At 37.3% G+C, this 16431-nt stretch overlaps 2 protein-coding genes across 2 annotated transcripts; both read right to left on the bottom strand.

The window, feature by feature from the left end:
- Window positions 1-831: 831 nt before the first annotated feature.
- colgalt1a (collagen beta(1-O)galactosyltransferase 1a) lies at window positions 832-7896 on the bottom strand. Its single transcript, XM_061710918.1, has 12 exons — window positions 7552-7896; window positions 4910-5020; window positions 4692-4809; window positions 4048-4182; window positions 3758-3962; window positions 2855-2974; window positions 2640-2716; window positions 2410-2516; window positions 2175-2307; window positions 1963-2090; window positions 1658-1864; window positions 832-1561 (listed from the first exon to the last, which is right to left on the bottom strand). The coding sequence occupies exons 1-12, from the start codon at window positions 7758-7760 to the stop codon at window positions 1294-1296; spliced, it is 1818 nt and encodes a 605-aa protein (XP_061566902.1). The 5' UTR covers window positions 7761-7896; the 3' UTR covers window positions 832-1293.
- Window positions 7897-9750: 1854 nt separating this feature from the next.
- Window positions 9751-16081, bottom strand: pgls (6-phosphogluconolactonase). The gene is made up of 6 exons (XM_061711674.1): window positions 15976-16081; window positions 14797-15081; window positions 14590-14697; window positions 14404-14505; window positions 11116-11256; window positions 9751-10391 (listed from the first exon to the last, which is right to left on the bottom strand). The coding sequence occupies exons 2-6, from the start codon at window positions 15058-15060 to the stop codon at window positions 10245-10247; spliced, it is 762 nt and encodes a 253-aa protein (XP_061567658.1). The 5' UTR covers window positions 15061-15081; window positions 15976-16081; the 3' UTR covers window positions 9751-10244.
- Between the last annotated feature and the right edge of the window lie 350 nt (window positions 16082-16431).

The following is a 16431-nucleotide window of genomic DNA, read 5'->3' as shown; positions in this document are numbered from 1 at the left end:
ATGGGGGACCATTAAAGAATAACTTGTGACCTGTAGGGGGTAAAACAAAATCAAACACGTTTCTATGATTTATCACATAAAGTGCTTAAATTCAGAGTGCATCGATCTGAAAGGGATTAAAACGTGCAGAGGCTTGAGCTGCATGATAGCGCAGTAGTTAGAATTGTCACATCACAGCAACACGGTGCCTAGTTCAAACCTCGGCTGAGCCGTTATATGCTCCTGAGTATTTCAACTTCCTCTCACAACTGAAAAAAACAAGAAGGTACATTGGTCTTTTCCATATTTTATTGAGCATAGGGCTGAATTTAAGCTTGGAGCTTGGAGGGATGGCTTGAATATTCCTTTAAATGTGTATTGCAAGTGCAAGTGCATAAACATATAGTTTGTTCCTTTATGTTATATCTTTGGGTGTGGAAATGTCATGTGAATTCTGCTGTGAACCAAATTGCCCCCAGAGGGCACAAAAGGACTGTGCCTAGCAGGGTGTACCCCACGTTTATGCCCCACAACAGCTCAGACGCCCCAGCAATCTGAGCAGGATAAAGCAGATAGAAAGTGAATGGATCTAGAGGTTAATATTTGTTAACATGTGGGCAGGTAGGTTGTTCTGAGGCCACTTTGAGGGAATGTGTAACCGTTTTAGACTAATACCACAGCCCGTATGCTATGTAAAGTGGTTTGTTTCATAATAATGTAAAGAACTGTTTAGATGGCAGATGTGTAATGCTGTAAATCTGTGATTGTGAGTCAACAGGAACTTTTTTGTAGCTTATATTATTTACCTATATAAGCCACTTGAGTGATGAAAAAGATTATAAATATATAAAATATGGACAACTTTTTTTAATTTTAAAGAAATAAGTAACAAAAAAAGACTTACAACTGGAATGTCCTAATTTAAGTCTTGCTTTTGTCTGTACCCTTATTCATTTTTAATTTTAAGAAAACATTATTAACAAAAAAAACAAAAAAAAACATTTCAAAGTGTAATGTTAAATCTAACTGTACCAGCACAATGCAACTCCTTGATAATGCACCTAATTTCTGTATGACAGACAGAAGATGAGTACTGCAAATGCCATTGAAAATGGCAAGTCTAGTGCCTTATTTAACTAAAACATACCCATACAACAAACCCTCCATGATCCCTTTTTAACTTGTCACAGCTGAGAAATGTAATCTATCTATAAACTTTTATATCACACCAAATCAAAAATGATTAAGGATGAAAAAACGCGAGCTGCTGTGTCCTTTTGCATGTTTACATCTTTGGTTCTTGTGTGGATCCTCTCACAGCTCATCCCGTGCTATACTGTCCAAAGGGGACTGGAGCACATCTGAGTTCTGGGCCTCGCTGCTGATCTTGGCCTGCTCCCGGGTTTTTCCTGAGCGTGCTCTGTCCCAGTCCGTGCGGACCTTTTCATTGTCCCAAACAGTGGAAGTCTCAGTGTCGCTGATGTAGCCCGGGTCACCCGTATAGTGCGTTGGATACACAAGAAGAGGCTCTGCAGAAAACGCCTTGAGATCCCTGGTTTCAAACTGATCCATATAATCCTTGCTGTAGAAGAGAAGGTGATAAAAAACAAAGAGTCATGAGCAGAAGTTTCTGTTCGTCCATGTCTTTGTACTTTTACTAGTCGCTATAAACACTTACATGGGGTGTTTATTATACATGATGGGAAGAAATTCATCCACTGGCAACATCTTCTTTAGTGGTTCTGCATTCAAAAGCTTCTGAGCACCTTGTAATGATATCATATAACCTAGTGTCCAGTATGAATAGTCAGCTTCAACTAAATTGTGTATATTTGCCACTGCTTTCTCTGGGTGATCCACTTGATTTCTTTTCCGCCCAATATAACTAGAAGATATAATAACAAGAGATGAGAGGTGAAAATAAGTTGCATACTCCAGAGTCTGGTAATAAAATGAAATATTGTGAAAGAGAAACAAACTCACATGAGATCCCAATCTAGTCCCTCAGAATCAATCTCACTCATCAGATTCATCAAGCGACGTTTGAAGAAAACCTCAAAGCGCAGGTCGTCTTCGATCACCAGAGATGTTTGCAGTCCACGCTCTACAACCTAAGGCCCAGCACAGATTCATTTGATTGCCTTGTGTCTGTCTGGCTGAAAATAATGCTTAGATAATGTACTCCCGGGACTCACCATTTTCCAGATGTTATAGTGGGAGAGAAAGCAGCCCAGCTCTCCCTTTGTCAGCGGTCGACCATGGTAAGGGTCACTGTATCCAGGGAGCATGTGGATGCCCATAGCCTGAACTTCACTAACATTCATTGCCCTGAGTTAGAAAGAGAACAAGACATTTGTAAATAACGTCATGAAAAAAGGCACACAGTCATGACTAAAGTACTGAATATTAGTACTCGTTACACAAACTTACTTTCCATCTACAGCAGCAGTAACCTTACATGCGATCTCCTGCTCATGCAGGGCCGTCAGCATACGCTCTCTGCGATCAGTCCGCCTCTGCAGGTTGATCATGAACACCTGCAATAAAAATTGAGCCATTAAGTATATTTACAGTTTTAAACAGGGGGGGAGAGGCTTTCAGCAAGGAAATGGGTAGAGGACCATTTTGCATATTCCATCTTCACATCACTCCTCACTTACCTCATCAAAGCCCATTTTGTCGGGTTGTTTTGTGGGAACAGGTATGTATTTTGAAGGCCTCACTGGGGAGTGTCTCACTATACAGTAAGAGGGAAGATGGATGCAGAAATGGTATAAAATATATATACAGATACATGCTGTATAAAAACTTAAAGCCAGCTGAAAAAGAGGGAGGTGCAAAAGTACAGCTCTCAATATGAACGCAAAGTCCTCACCACTAACTTCCAACAGGGAGTGCAAGAAGCTGTCAGATTCATCTTGCAAAGTATTGTGGGCCCGTAGCGGTACAGGTAAGTAACCGTAGGTCTCCTTGTTACATACAAACATTTGAACATCTGTTAAAAACAAAAGATGTATGTGTCAATCAAAACTGAACACTCTGATATGTACCGGTAATCTCTTTAGATTTCATATTTAAGCTCCCTAGAAAGTAGGTTCTGGGCGATATGGACCAAAAGTCATATCTCGATATTTTCTAGCTAAATGGCGATACTCGATATATATCTCGATATTTTTTCTGTGCCTTAATTGGGGTTTCCCCCAAAGCATTATAGAAAAGCATCTCTGTTAGCTTCATTTTTTTCTGAAGCAAACCCTTAAAAAAACAGTCAGTTTTAATACAAAGCCTTGTGCCAAATGTCACACAGGTACCTTTGTTAACAGAGGTCTGCACAATATCAAAATGTATAAAACAAATGAAATAAAAATAAACTGCCTGCATATATAGAATAAAAATGCTTCTTGAATAAAATAAAACAAATATCCCTTTCCTGCATAACAATTAAATTAAAATACACTGTGCAATTAATACAATGTAGACAGTAACAGGCAGACTTTTCCACTGAGGTTGACAGTTGTGCAAATAACAAAACATTTGTGCAAATCTCAAATAAAACATTCAAGTCAATTTGTCACAAAATAAGCTTTATCAAAATCATAAAAATAAAATGTAAAAAAAAAAAAAAAAATGTAAAAAATATATATATATATATATATTTTTTAAATCGATATAAACGATATTGTCTCGTAACATATCGTGTTTGAAAATATATCGATATATATTAAAATCTCGATATATCGCCCAGCCCTACTAGAAAGGATGAACTTATGTGAAATACCTGCCATCCGAGTAGAGAACGCAAACACAATGATGTCATCAAAAGCCCAGCTGTACTGGGGATGTGGGGGGTGAAAGGCAAGCTCCTTGGACGCCTCTTTCCTGAGGTCAATCAGGAACGTGGAGTGAACCATGGGGACAGCAAAGCAGCCCCTCCGTACCTGTTTTCTGATAGGTATGTAAGCAGGCGTCCGCTTGTAGTAACCCTACCGAAGAAACGCTGGTTAATATTTGAATTCATAAAAAAATCCAGAGCATATTTTAAAATACACCCCACTGTCATTGGAGTACCTCGGAGGTCATTCCACACCAGAAGTTTGAATAAGCTGCACGGGACTCAAGCATCGGCGCGATTATGGTCTTGTTCTCTTTCATGAGCTTCCAGAGCACGTTGGGATTGGTGAGGAGGTTATCGCAATCCACCAGCTGCACAGATCGGATAGGATAGAATGTGAAATTGGTTTGAGTCAAAGAAATGCATGTGAACTACATTGCTGACTTTAGGAAAAAGACAAAGAAAAAAAAGAAGTGAACAAGAAGTTTAAATATAACCCTGAAACTGGGCGACTGATCAGCAAGAACAGATTGCTCACTACAATTTCAGTTTTCAATCTAAGAAGAAAGTCTAAGAGTACACAATTATTGCAATTGTAGATGCATAATTATCCCCACTGACACTGGACAATGTGGGTTGGGCTGTGGGCTTAAAAACAAAAAATCTGCACAGTGCTGCATTCATGGTTCAAGGACCTGGATGAACTGAACTATAATATTACAATGAAATTACAAAGTTGAAAATTCTATTTCAGTGACAGTTCAGCCTTGAATATAATTTATTGACAAAAAAGTATAAGGGATTGTTGCTTAAAATGGAAAAAAAATTTCAAACTTGTGCATCCTTTTCTGTAACTTCAGAGCAGTTTTTTTTAACCTACCATGAAATAGTCAGCCCACATTTCACGAGCAGACTCGAGTGCTACTTGCCGAAGCTTCATAACATGCTCATAACGCAGATCTGTCCATTGTTTTGGACCTTCTTCATCCCTGTATGTTCTAAAACACATATATAGAGAGAGAGACAAAGAATTAGAATATTTAGGTCTATTTGTCTTAAAAAAAAACACAATATCAATGACTCCAGTGAGAAATCAACCTGGTTCGTTCCTCTGGCCTCCACTCCACATAATGGTAAAGGTTCTGCACCTTTAAAAGCCAGTCACGCAGAATGAATGTAGAGTTGTCCTCATTGTGATCGGTTGCTACCCTGTCAATGTAGATAAAAAGTAAACATTTAAGATCGGTGGGATTAAGCATGATCAACAACTAAAGAAAAGCAAAGAAGAAAAAGGGCCAACAACAGTTCCCTACAGTGCTGCGACCAGACAGTTTTCAAACAGAGGCCAGTGTTGAAAGCAAAAACCCCAACTCAAATAACCATCATTCTTGACTCTTTATAAACTCATTGTCTGGTGTTGTGGGAACTAACACAACTGTTTATGACACCAAGATCACAAAACAAAAAACACTAAGCGCCTGGTTCATTCTTTCCAGGTCATCTTTTCTAGGGAAAGTAGAATAAGAGACAACATTAAAGAAGTCTTGCTCTATTGTAGGTCACTAAAGAAGGAAATGATTTGTACAGGCGGAGGCTACATGTTTGACAACCTGCATGTTTAATCCTATTATGCAGAAAGAAGGAATCATTATATTCGCATTAGGCTTCTCTTAAAAAAAGAAGGGAGCACTCATGCTATAACAAAACAACTGTCATTTCTTGGTCAAGCAGTTCAAGAGTTGCACACAGTCAGCTGTGGGTCTGTGAAAACACTGTGTCTTCTTGTGAGACCCATTCCTGCTGTACAGTGCTTTTAAATTCCTTAAACATAAACTTATATACTTATTCATGCTCAAATTACACAAATTTAAAAGTTATTAAGTAAAATCATACTATCATTAAGTGTATCAAGTACTCACACATCTAGAGGTGTCTCTTTCTCTGTCTCTCTCTTTTTTATCTTAATCTTATCTTATTTTATTTTTAAACTGCAGTGGAGCGAAATGCAGACCTAATTGAAGACACCAAAGATTTAAATGATGGTTTCACAAGTTCTGATTCTGAGGTTTTGGCCAGCTTACAAACAGCTGTGAGAGCCTAAAAGCTCACAACATGGTGTGTTTAGAATGGCACACAACAGTCTGCATTTTTCCTAAATAAACTGAGTGTCCTGCAGGACATGTTGAACTAAATTATTTTCCCCATAAACACATTTACAGGAAATACAGTATAGGAATATATACAATCGCAGCAGATGTGAAGATCAACCCGGAAACCACTTGTGTAAAAACCCCCAGTAAAGTGGGTTCATTTATGAGGGTGAAATGCAGGTTGAGTCCTCAGGGCAGACATGAAAACTGCACGGAGATGAGGGTGGGCTGTTGGAGCATGTTATTTAACCACTCAACTAACACCTCCCTCCCAGTTGTTTCCACTTTTACTGGGCCAAGCATTGCAGACAGATGTATGAAGTGCATTTGATAAATTGAAGAATCCAAACCTGAAAAAGTACTAGAACATTGTTTTAAATGATGAACAACGCATAGGCCACAAATGCATCAGATATTGGAAAAACGTATGTTTTGTGAACCGTAGCAACCTACTACTTGGTGAAAATGTCCATGATGAGTTGTGCATGTTCAACGTTACTCCAAGCTGCAATAAAACGTACAACAGGGATATTCAATTGGCGGCCCGCAGGCCACATGCGGCCCGCCAGGAGCTTTTATGTGGCCCCTGGTCATATTTCAAAAAAGGGGGTGTTTGTTGAATTTTTTTTTTTTTTTTTTTTTATAATATTTTTATAACTGGCTACTATGGACTAAAATTGTTGTGCTCAATGCTTAATATAATATTCAAATAAGGAAGTCTTGGTGGAAAGTGGTGCTTTGTCATTATGGCGTGTTTTATTAAAAGTAGGTCAATATCAATTTCATTAAGTTTGCACAATGCATGGTTTCAAAATGAACTTGCATTCAAAATAATATTTCTTTATCTGAATATTATATTTAACATTCACAATTACTAAATCTGGAGACAATTAATACATAATCCATGTGTAAACTAGATATATTCAAATGTATAATACAAATGTATTATATTTACATAAGTCTTCGTCTTTGAGTGCAAAATACATTTTGAAAACCCCCACATTTTCAAATTGTGCGGCCCTGCCTCTCCATACAGTCCTTTTGCAGATGTGGCCCCCGGCCGAATCTAGTTGAATACCCCTGACGTACAACGTGTATTGCCCAACGTCACATTATGAGATAAACGCAAATTATGCACATTGCATTTGACCAGGTCCACATCTCAGGTCTATATGGTGCGTCAGGTCAGGTTTTGACGTAGTGACAACAGTGATGGCTTTCAATAGCAAAAGCTTAACCGACATTTGAGTCACACAGCTCCCCTGGAGGTCAAATAAGTCCCTTCCCCTTCCCCATCCACGTAGACGGATCGATTTAACGCACAATTGTGATCTGATTGTCCAGATATGCCAGTCTTTCAAAAGAGTCGCTTTATATCCGTGGTGTGGGCCACTTTGAGTTTTTAGTATCTCTTTAGTAACAATAACAAAGAAACTAAGGACATTTTCAAAGTGTTTTGCCGTCCATGTATCGGAGGATCCACCCTCTTTTATTTCTCCTCATTATGCGGAGCGGTGTGTGCGCTCCTCTGGATTTTAAAGTGGAAAACATTAGTTCTAAGCTTATAGCACTTCTCCGACGTCAACTTACCAGAGAGCCATGCGATCTTTGGGATAGTTGAGGCGCTCGATTGTACCCAGGAAATAGGGCAAGGAGTGCTCGGAGTTTCTGCAAATGAGGGCGAGCAGGAGACGAGGAGCCTGCAGAGGAGACTCGGGGCTCCAGCGCTCCTCCGCGAAATATCCCCACACGGGACAGCAGCAGGTCTGCAGCAGCAGCAGCAGGGCGAGCAAATGCATGGTGACAATAAGTTATAGTAGGAAAAAAAAAAAGAAGTACAATCAATGATTGTGGCCCGTTATGGGATATAGAAATATAATCTCTTTGCTTTTTGCGGCCATCACAGAGACAGAGCAGCTATGCCTGCAGCAGATCCTCATGCAACCAGTAAGAAGTTGAGTTTAAAGGGGCGGAGTGTGTTCAGTCTTAAAGGGGGTGGGCCATCAAACTTCAAAAACGGTAAAAATCCACATTTTATTTTAAGAAATGAGAGATGTTATAAAACACCTAAACACTAAGAACCAGGGGGGTCAATTGGGTATGGCAAGGTATGGCAGCCGCCACACCTTTGCTTCAAGGGTTAAATGTAAATGTTTGTTTTTTTTAAATACATTTATGGAATAACTACAAATGCAAATAAGAACAACATGATTTCACTAGTTATTATACACTGCAAAAACTCAAAATCTTAACAAGAATATTTGTCTTATTTCTAGTTAAAATGTCTAATTTTTAGTCTAATTTTTTTTTTTTTTTTTAAATCTCATTACATTTAAGACAAGACTCAAAAACAACCATTTTCACCTGTTTCAAGTAGATTTTCACTTAAAATAAGTGGAAAAATCTGCCAGTGGAACAAGATTTTTTTTGCTTGTAATGAGAAGATAAATCTTGTCCCACTGGCAGATTTTTCTACTTATTTCAAGTGAAAATTTACTTGAAACAGGTGAAAATGGTCAAATAAGTTATTTTTCTGGTTATGACTCTTGTTTTAAGTGTAATGAGATTTTTTGACTAAAAATGAGACATTTTAACTAGAAATAAGACAAATATTCCTGGTAAGATTTTGAGTTTTTGCAGTGAGCGAGACTGCATTTGAAAAAGTTCCAATTTTCTAGACCACACAGATAAGCTCCATAGCAGACTTCTGTGATGAGTATTTGCTGGACGTGTTGATTGATACTCTAGTTAAGTTCTGTGACTCATAACCTTGCCATACCTTAGCTTCAACTGAATTGACGCCACTGCTAAGAACCTTTATTCATTTCTAATACCGGTCTTTAAAAGCATCTGAAATAATTTGTGGAAAAATACATTTTCTTAACATCAGAAAGTATCTGTCATCATCATATTATGTTTTTAACCTGTTTTTAGTCTGTTTAAGTTTTATAAACTATGACTTATAAGTAGATATAAGTAACAAGATCCTTTAACGACTGAACTGAAATGCAGCTATAATCCAAAGTAAATGCGTCTTTGCTCTCTAGATGAGTTTTGTTGTGAATCAGCACTATACAACCTGAAATACAATGATTTAAAATAAACCAGTTAACAAGTAACCATGAGATACTGGGAATTAAAACAAACCCACCTGAAGTAAAGACCCACAAGTGAACAGAGAAAAATTAGAGTGTACAAGTTTCAAGAGCATGCAAAAGAAAACTGAGCTAAAGAGAACGGCTCCAACTGAAGATCAGGATATTTGCACAAGCAGGAGCTGAGAGCAGAAACACGCTGTAGGTAAAGCAAAGCAGATGAGAACACAGAGGTTGTTTCAGAGTATTGGTTAAATTATGCTTGTCAGTAAGACGGTAAGCTATGCACGTTAACTCAACATATTATGCTGATCTTTAGCAAGAAATGGTTGTTTGCTTGTTTCAGTATGAAGTGATGCAAAAAAGCCAGCTTCAAGAGATATGTACCTGAAAAGTGTCAACTTATTGATGGTGGTATATTTGACATTGAGTCACAGTTGGGTCTCAATCTTATTTAAAATGTTGGAAATTTTAAAAGCCGTATGAAGGATCTTGCAGCAGCTACTTTTCACACTTGTTTTAAATTCCTGGTACGATTAGCTAAGTGTTTATGGTTGGTTCATGGGGGCCAGTCAATGTCCACATAACACATGGTTTTTCAATTCAATTTTATTTATATAGCGTCTATTACAACAGAAGTTTTCTCTAGGCACTTTCCAGGGACCACGGAACATTCAGCATCCAAAGTTTTATTTAATATTTCACAGAGCATCAAAAATGAGGACTCGAACATATACTTTTTTTTCATTATACATTTAGGCTAGAATATGACACTGCAACTTAGTCTAGTTACATCACCGTTTTGCAAAGTCAAGCAAGAAAAGCCCAACTAAAACAATTATTATGTTGCCACTATTGGAAAAGAAAAAAATGCATTCTTAAAAATATGTCTGCCGGACATGTATTTGTTCAGGTTTCCCAATTTTCTTTTCAAACTTGTTCAAGCATGTGAATCTTCCACCGTAAAACGATTATCACCTTTAAGACTCACAATCTGCACAAGCCCAGTTCTGTAGAGAATAATCAAAATATGTACTTGAATGTTACTTTTGACATTTTATACCAGACCTGCACACATTTTTCTTTATTTGTGTATTTCACTTCACAATATTACCACTATAGGAATGTAGTGCAGTATGTCCTTTAGTATCAGTAAGTCGACTCCCTGCTTTAATTATGCTGAGGGCACTACAGTTTGGCCCCTGAGCTTAACCTCTCAACCTGGATAGACAACGATGCAGCTGCAGGGTCATCAACAAGCCAGAACAGTTCCCCATTAGTCGGGACCACACGAGCCGCTGGAAACAGTGAGCCTTCTGTAGCTTCTAGCACCTCCTGCAAAACAGTAGACACAGTATTGCAGTACAGCTCCATCATTACATAAACATAACTATTTATGGTAATGCTGATGTGCCACTGAGTACAAAATACTGCTCCAAACATGATCATTTTGTTTTTTTTCCCCCTCCCTGAAAACATTTTATATATTAAACTGATTTTTTTTCACAACATTGGATTTCTTGTTTGCTTTAATAAGATTTAGGTGTGGACTTAGTCACAAATTACTTATTTTGTGATGGAAACAGCAAGATTTGAAAATGGTCAGCATATGAGACATGGACACACCCTCCCTGTGGAAAAATATTAAGCAGAATACCCGCGTTCTAGCGGTTGACCAGCTGGGGGTGGCTCAGGAAGCAGAAAAGTCAGTTTGAATGAAAGTGTAAAACAATAAGAAAAGTGTGCTTAATCTCAATTGTCTTTCTCTCATCCTCTTTTGATAAATCACAATATCAATACATATTTTTCTCATTTGGAATAAAATAGATTACAAAGCAGGATTGCACTGGAGCTCAGGGCTACATGATGGTAGATAAGCTGCTATCCTATAAACGTGGATAATTTTGGCGATTTACACTCAGATCCACCATTTCCTCATATCATCCAGTTTAAAAAAGTGAAATGGTAATGACCAGAATGCTAAACTACTTACAAGTTGTAAGTGAGAAGAATAGGATTTTGAAATGTGCATGCCTATTGAAAATCTTCTAAGCGTTACCTTCAAAACAGTTGCTTTGCTTCCTCCTGTTGACACAAAAGCAACACAGCGTGCAGAATTCACCACAGGAAAAGTCATAGTTACACGCTGTGGAGGTGGTTTGGGAGAATCACTGATGGGGGCTACAATCTTCTCTGTTTCCTGTACATGGGACATACACAAATCAAGTTTATTACAAAAAAGGGCCAAAGAGACAGCTGAAGAATGAACTATGACTCTGTGGTAATGTATTTTAGTTTAGTTTATTTTGCACATAAAACATAACAGTAAAAAACAAAAGGTCAAATGAAGCATTGTGCAGGAGAGGTGGAAGCCAAAAAGGCTTATGAAAATGCCTCCCCTTTATAAAACAAACATAAAACAACAATAACAACAGCAAAAGCAAAAACACAAAATAGAAATAGATAATATAAGACAGAAAAAGACAATTTAACATGAAAAAGAAAAACACTACTGAATTATTGAAAGATGGAAAAAAAATTAAGGAAATGTAGTATAATTGCATGAAAAAAAGTACAATTTAAAAACTCCAGATGTGTTTCTGATCTTAACTAAAAAATGCTTTTTTCCGAGTGTTTTTTGAACAAAGCCAGTGAAGATATTGATTTTAGTGATGTAGGTAAATTGTTCCATAGCGACGGTCCTCTGTATTTTAAAGTGCTTTGATTGTGTGAAGTCCGGCATAAAGGAAGGTGAAAGTTCTTTGAGTGTCGTGTCTGATATGAATGGATGTATTCAGTGCTACACTCTACTCTTTTTTTGTCAAGAGAATCAGTGTCTTTACACAACCTCTACCAGCATAAACCTACTGTTTGAGATTGCATTTCAATAAGATTGAGACCCAACTGCGACTCAGTGTCAAATATACTACCACCATTAAGTTAACACTTTTTTCAGGTACATATCTCTTGGAGCTGGCTTCTTTGCATCACTTCATACTGAAACAAGCAAACAACCATTTCTTGCTAAAGATCAGCATAATATGTTGAGTTAACCTGCATAGCTTACCGTCTTACTGACAAGCATAATTTAACCAATACTCTGAAAAAACTTGTGTGTTCTCATCTGCTTTGCTTTACCTACAGCGTGTTTCTGCTCTCAGCTCCTCCTTGTGCAAATATCCTGATCTTCAGTTGGAGCCTCTCTTTAGCTCAGTTTTCTTTTGCATGCTCTTGAAACTTGTACACTCTAATTTTTCTCTGTTCACTTGTGGGTCTTTACTTCAGGTGGGTTTGTTTTAATTCCCAGTATCTCATGGTTAATTGTTAACTGGTTTATGTTGAATCATTGTATTTCAGGTTGTATAGTGCTGATTCACAACAAAACTCATCTACAGAGCAAAGACGCATTTACTTTGGATTATAGCTGCATTTCAGTTCAGTCGTTAAAAGGATCTTGTTACTTCTATCTACTTATAAGTCATAGTTTATAAAACTTAAACAGACTAAAAACAGGTTGAAAAAATAATATGATGATGACAGATACTTGTCAAAATGTATTTTTCCACAAATTATTTCAGATGCTTCTAAAGACCAGTTCTAGAGATAAATAAAGGTTCTTAGTATTTAGGTGTTTATAACGTCTCTCATTTCTTAAGTATGGAGCATAAATAACTCATTTGAGCATGCAGCTTCATGGGATTTGTGATGACTTTTATATTAACTGTATAATATTTTCATCTGAGAAATAAAATGTGTTTTTAAACATAAATAATTTATTTTCTTGAGGGCATTACCCATGATGGCAAATGATACACAGAAGTTAGAAACCAGTATATGTCTGGAGATGATGCTGTGGAATAAAGTGAGCACAACATTACGCAAATTAACAGCGAAAAATCCAAGCGCAGAAGTTTTCTCGGGTGTGCAGAGAAAGACCAAAGGCATGAGAGGAACTCAAATATAAAAAGCTGTTACCTGCCCAAAGCAAGAAGAACAGTTAGCTGCTCATCAACTTCAGAGCATATGTTAAAACATCATCTAAAAAACCTGCTGTATGAAGTCCAAAACATTTCTTAGCAACGAATTCCCTTACCAGATACAAGATTTTTCAGTTTACTGTAACAGGTACATTACAGTGTTTTACTTGACTGCTTATGCCATTAAATCACAGCTTTTTTTTTTTCCTTTTTCAAAAGTATCCCCACCCAAACTTAATTTAAAAAAAAAAAACATGAACTAAGCTAAACAGAATCAGCAGTACTGTTGTGAGCCATTATGTGGTGACAATTGCTGATTTTTTTTCCCCCATGCTCTATATGGAACTGTTTCTACATGAAGCTTTGCCTAGACACCACATAAAAATGTGCCAAGACCAAGACCAAAAGTTTGCTGTATGCATGTGTGTGTGTGGATCATTCAATGTGCTTTGAGAAGTCAATAACAAAACTAGCTACATAAAAGGAGTTAAGGCATTTGATCAGAGCTTTGTTGGGAAAATATATTTAATTATATTAAAGGGGTTTCTGTCTAAACAAGAAATGGAAAAACGTATTCATGCATTCATTTTCAGTAGGTTGGATTATTGCAATGGCATCTTTACAGGCCTTAACAAGAAACCAATCAGGCAGCTGCAGCTGATTCAGAACGCTGCCGCCAGGGTCCTTACAAACACCAGGAAACTGGACCACATTACACCGGTAATGAAATCACTACACTGGCTTCCAGTGAGTCAAAGGATAGAGTTTAAAATCTTACTGCTGGTCTACAAAGCACTGAATGGTCTTGGACCAAAATACATGCTGGATCTGTTAGTTCCCTATGAAACTCCCAGACTCCTGAGGTTCATCTGGATCTGGATTGTTGTGTGTCCCAAGAACCAGAACCAGAACCAAGCAAGGTGAGGCAGCGTTCAGTTATTCTGCTCCTCACCGGTGGAACAAACTTCCTGTAGACCTGAGGTCTGTTCCAACTGTAGCTCCTTTAAATCAGGCCTAAAAACATTACTGTTTACTGAAGCGTATTCTAAAATTAAATACTTACCTGCTGTATTCTACTGCCCTTACTTTTTAACAGCTTGTGCTTTTTATTATTTTACCAATTTTCTTATAATTCTATTTCATTTTATTTGTTTTCAGCATTTTATTTGTTATTTATGTTTTAATTGTGTCTTGCCACTTTTAATGTTGATGTAAAGCACTTTGAATTACCTTGTGTTGAATTGTGCTACACAAATAAACTTGCCTTGCCGTGTCTAATGTTTTCCTGAAAGCAGTGGTTAATTGACTGCATTTATTAGTATTTAACACAGAAATGTACATATCTGTACAACAGAAAAATACACTCTCACCTCCAGAAGAGGGTGGTCTGGGAAAAGGGAGCAGGTGTGTCCATCAGGTCCCATACCCAACAGTAACAGATCAAAAATGGGGAAGTCATCACCTGGGAAGGCCTGTTTTTGAAAGAAGATAATTAAAAAAACAACAACAAAAAAACATGTGCTGAAATTCTTTAAGATCTTATGATTGATTGGCACCTCCTTCAGCTTGCGAGTATAATCCTCAGCACACTCGTTCACAGGAAGAGATGAGTCTATGGTTAAAATCCCACTTTCAGGGATGTTTATCTTGGAAAACAACTGATTCTGAAAAATAGGAAAGTTTAATTATTTATTAATTTTCTTCAGATGCAACTCAATGCATGTGAACATAATGGAAACAAATAAACACATCTGCACAGATACCTTGTAGAGCCCATAGGTGCTCTCTGGATCATCAAAGGAGACCAGTCGCTCATCACAGAAGCCAACCACCCATTTGCTGCAGTCCAGCCCGGGCAGGGAGAGCAGCTCTTTACTGAGCATGGACACCAAGCTTCCTCCGGAGAGACCCAGGCTGAACCGGCCATGGGAGCTGATGGCTTTCCCAGCCCGGGATGTGACCAGCTGGGCCAGCACTGGACCCAGCTCTGCTGAGGAGGGAAACACCACCACTCTTCTTCCAGCCATAGGAGCACTGTTTGAAAACAACTGGCAAAAAGTAGATGAAAAGAGGAAGACTGTTAAATATAGGGAAGTCAATTACAAAATAGTATTACAAATGTTGCATGCAAATGCTAATAAGTCATGTCATAATTGAAGAAACTTTCTGTTGTAACTATCTTACTTTTGAATGAACTAAGCACATTTTTGTTGTCTCGGTACGTTAAAGTAATTATTTTACTTTACATTAAAAGTGGCAAGACATAATTAAACAGTAAATAACAAATAAAATGAAATAAAATGATGAGAAAAGAAGGTAAAATAATAAAAAGCACAAGTTACTGATTTAAGAGTATGCTTAAATAACAAATAAATGAAATAAAATGATGAGAAAAGAAGGTAAAATAATAAAAAGCACAAGTTACTGATTTAAGAGTACGCTTAAATAACAAATAAATGAAATAAAATGATGAGAAAAGAAGGTAAAATAATAAAAAGCACAAGTTACTGATTTAAGAGTACGCTTAAATAACAAATAAATGAAATAAAATGATGAGAAAAGAAGGTAAAATAATAAAAAGCACAAGTTACTGATTTAAGAGTACGCTTAAATAACAAATAAATGAAATAAAATGATGAGAAAAGAAGGTAAAATAATAAAAAGCACAAGTTACTGATTTAAGAGAACGCTTAAATAACAAATAAATGAAATAAAATGATAAGAAAAGAGGTAAAATAATAAAAAGCACAAGTTGTTAAAAACAAACACGCTACTCGTGCAATAAAACAGGTGCTTAGAAAAAAAAATACTGGAGAAGGCTATTCGCTGCAGGATCATTCGACAGCAACTACAGGACTAAGGAGGACCAAATGCATGCCATAACATATTAATCTTACCAATAGGTTTACATTTTAATGATGCCAATAACAAAGTTTTCTTACTGTGTTGTGGAAACCTCAACAGCATATAGTTTTTGAGGATGTTCAGTCGGCAAATGCTCAAATCTCAAATCCAATTGAACACACTACTTCCGCAAACTACGTCTCATCAGCCAATAATATTTTACGTCGTACCGGACTGCATTATGGGAAATGAAGTCCTAGAATATATATATATAAAGCTACACAGTAAAAGCAAACAACAATTTAATAAGAAACGTAATGTAAATGCGGTCGGACATTTGGGAAATAATGTCAACAAAGTCGCTTATACAGTATAAGTCAACTTTACAACACGCTTCTGTTGGATTTTTGTATGACAGAAATACTTCCGCCCCACCGGTAGATGGAAACATCACATCCATGTCAACTAAACGCTGATTTATGGTTCCACGTTACACCAACGCAGAGCCTACGGCGTAGGGTACGCAGCGACACGCACCGTACCCTGCGCGTCGC

This window comes from Cololabis saira, chromosome 21 (assembly GCF_033807715.1).
Source record: "Cololabis saira isolate AMF1-May2022 chromosome 21, fColSai1.1, whole genome shotgun sequence".
NCBI classification, from domain to species: Eukaryota; Metazoa; Chordata; class Actinopteri; order Beloniformes; family Belonidae; genus Cololabis; species Cololabis saira.
The sequence above is the reverse complement of the archived record's forward strand: the minus strand, read 5'-3'. Positions and strand labels throughout refer to the sequence as shown.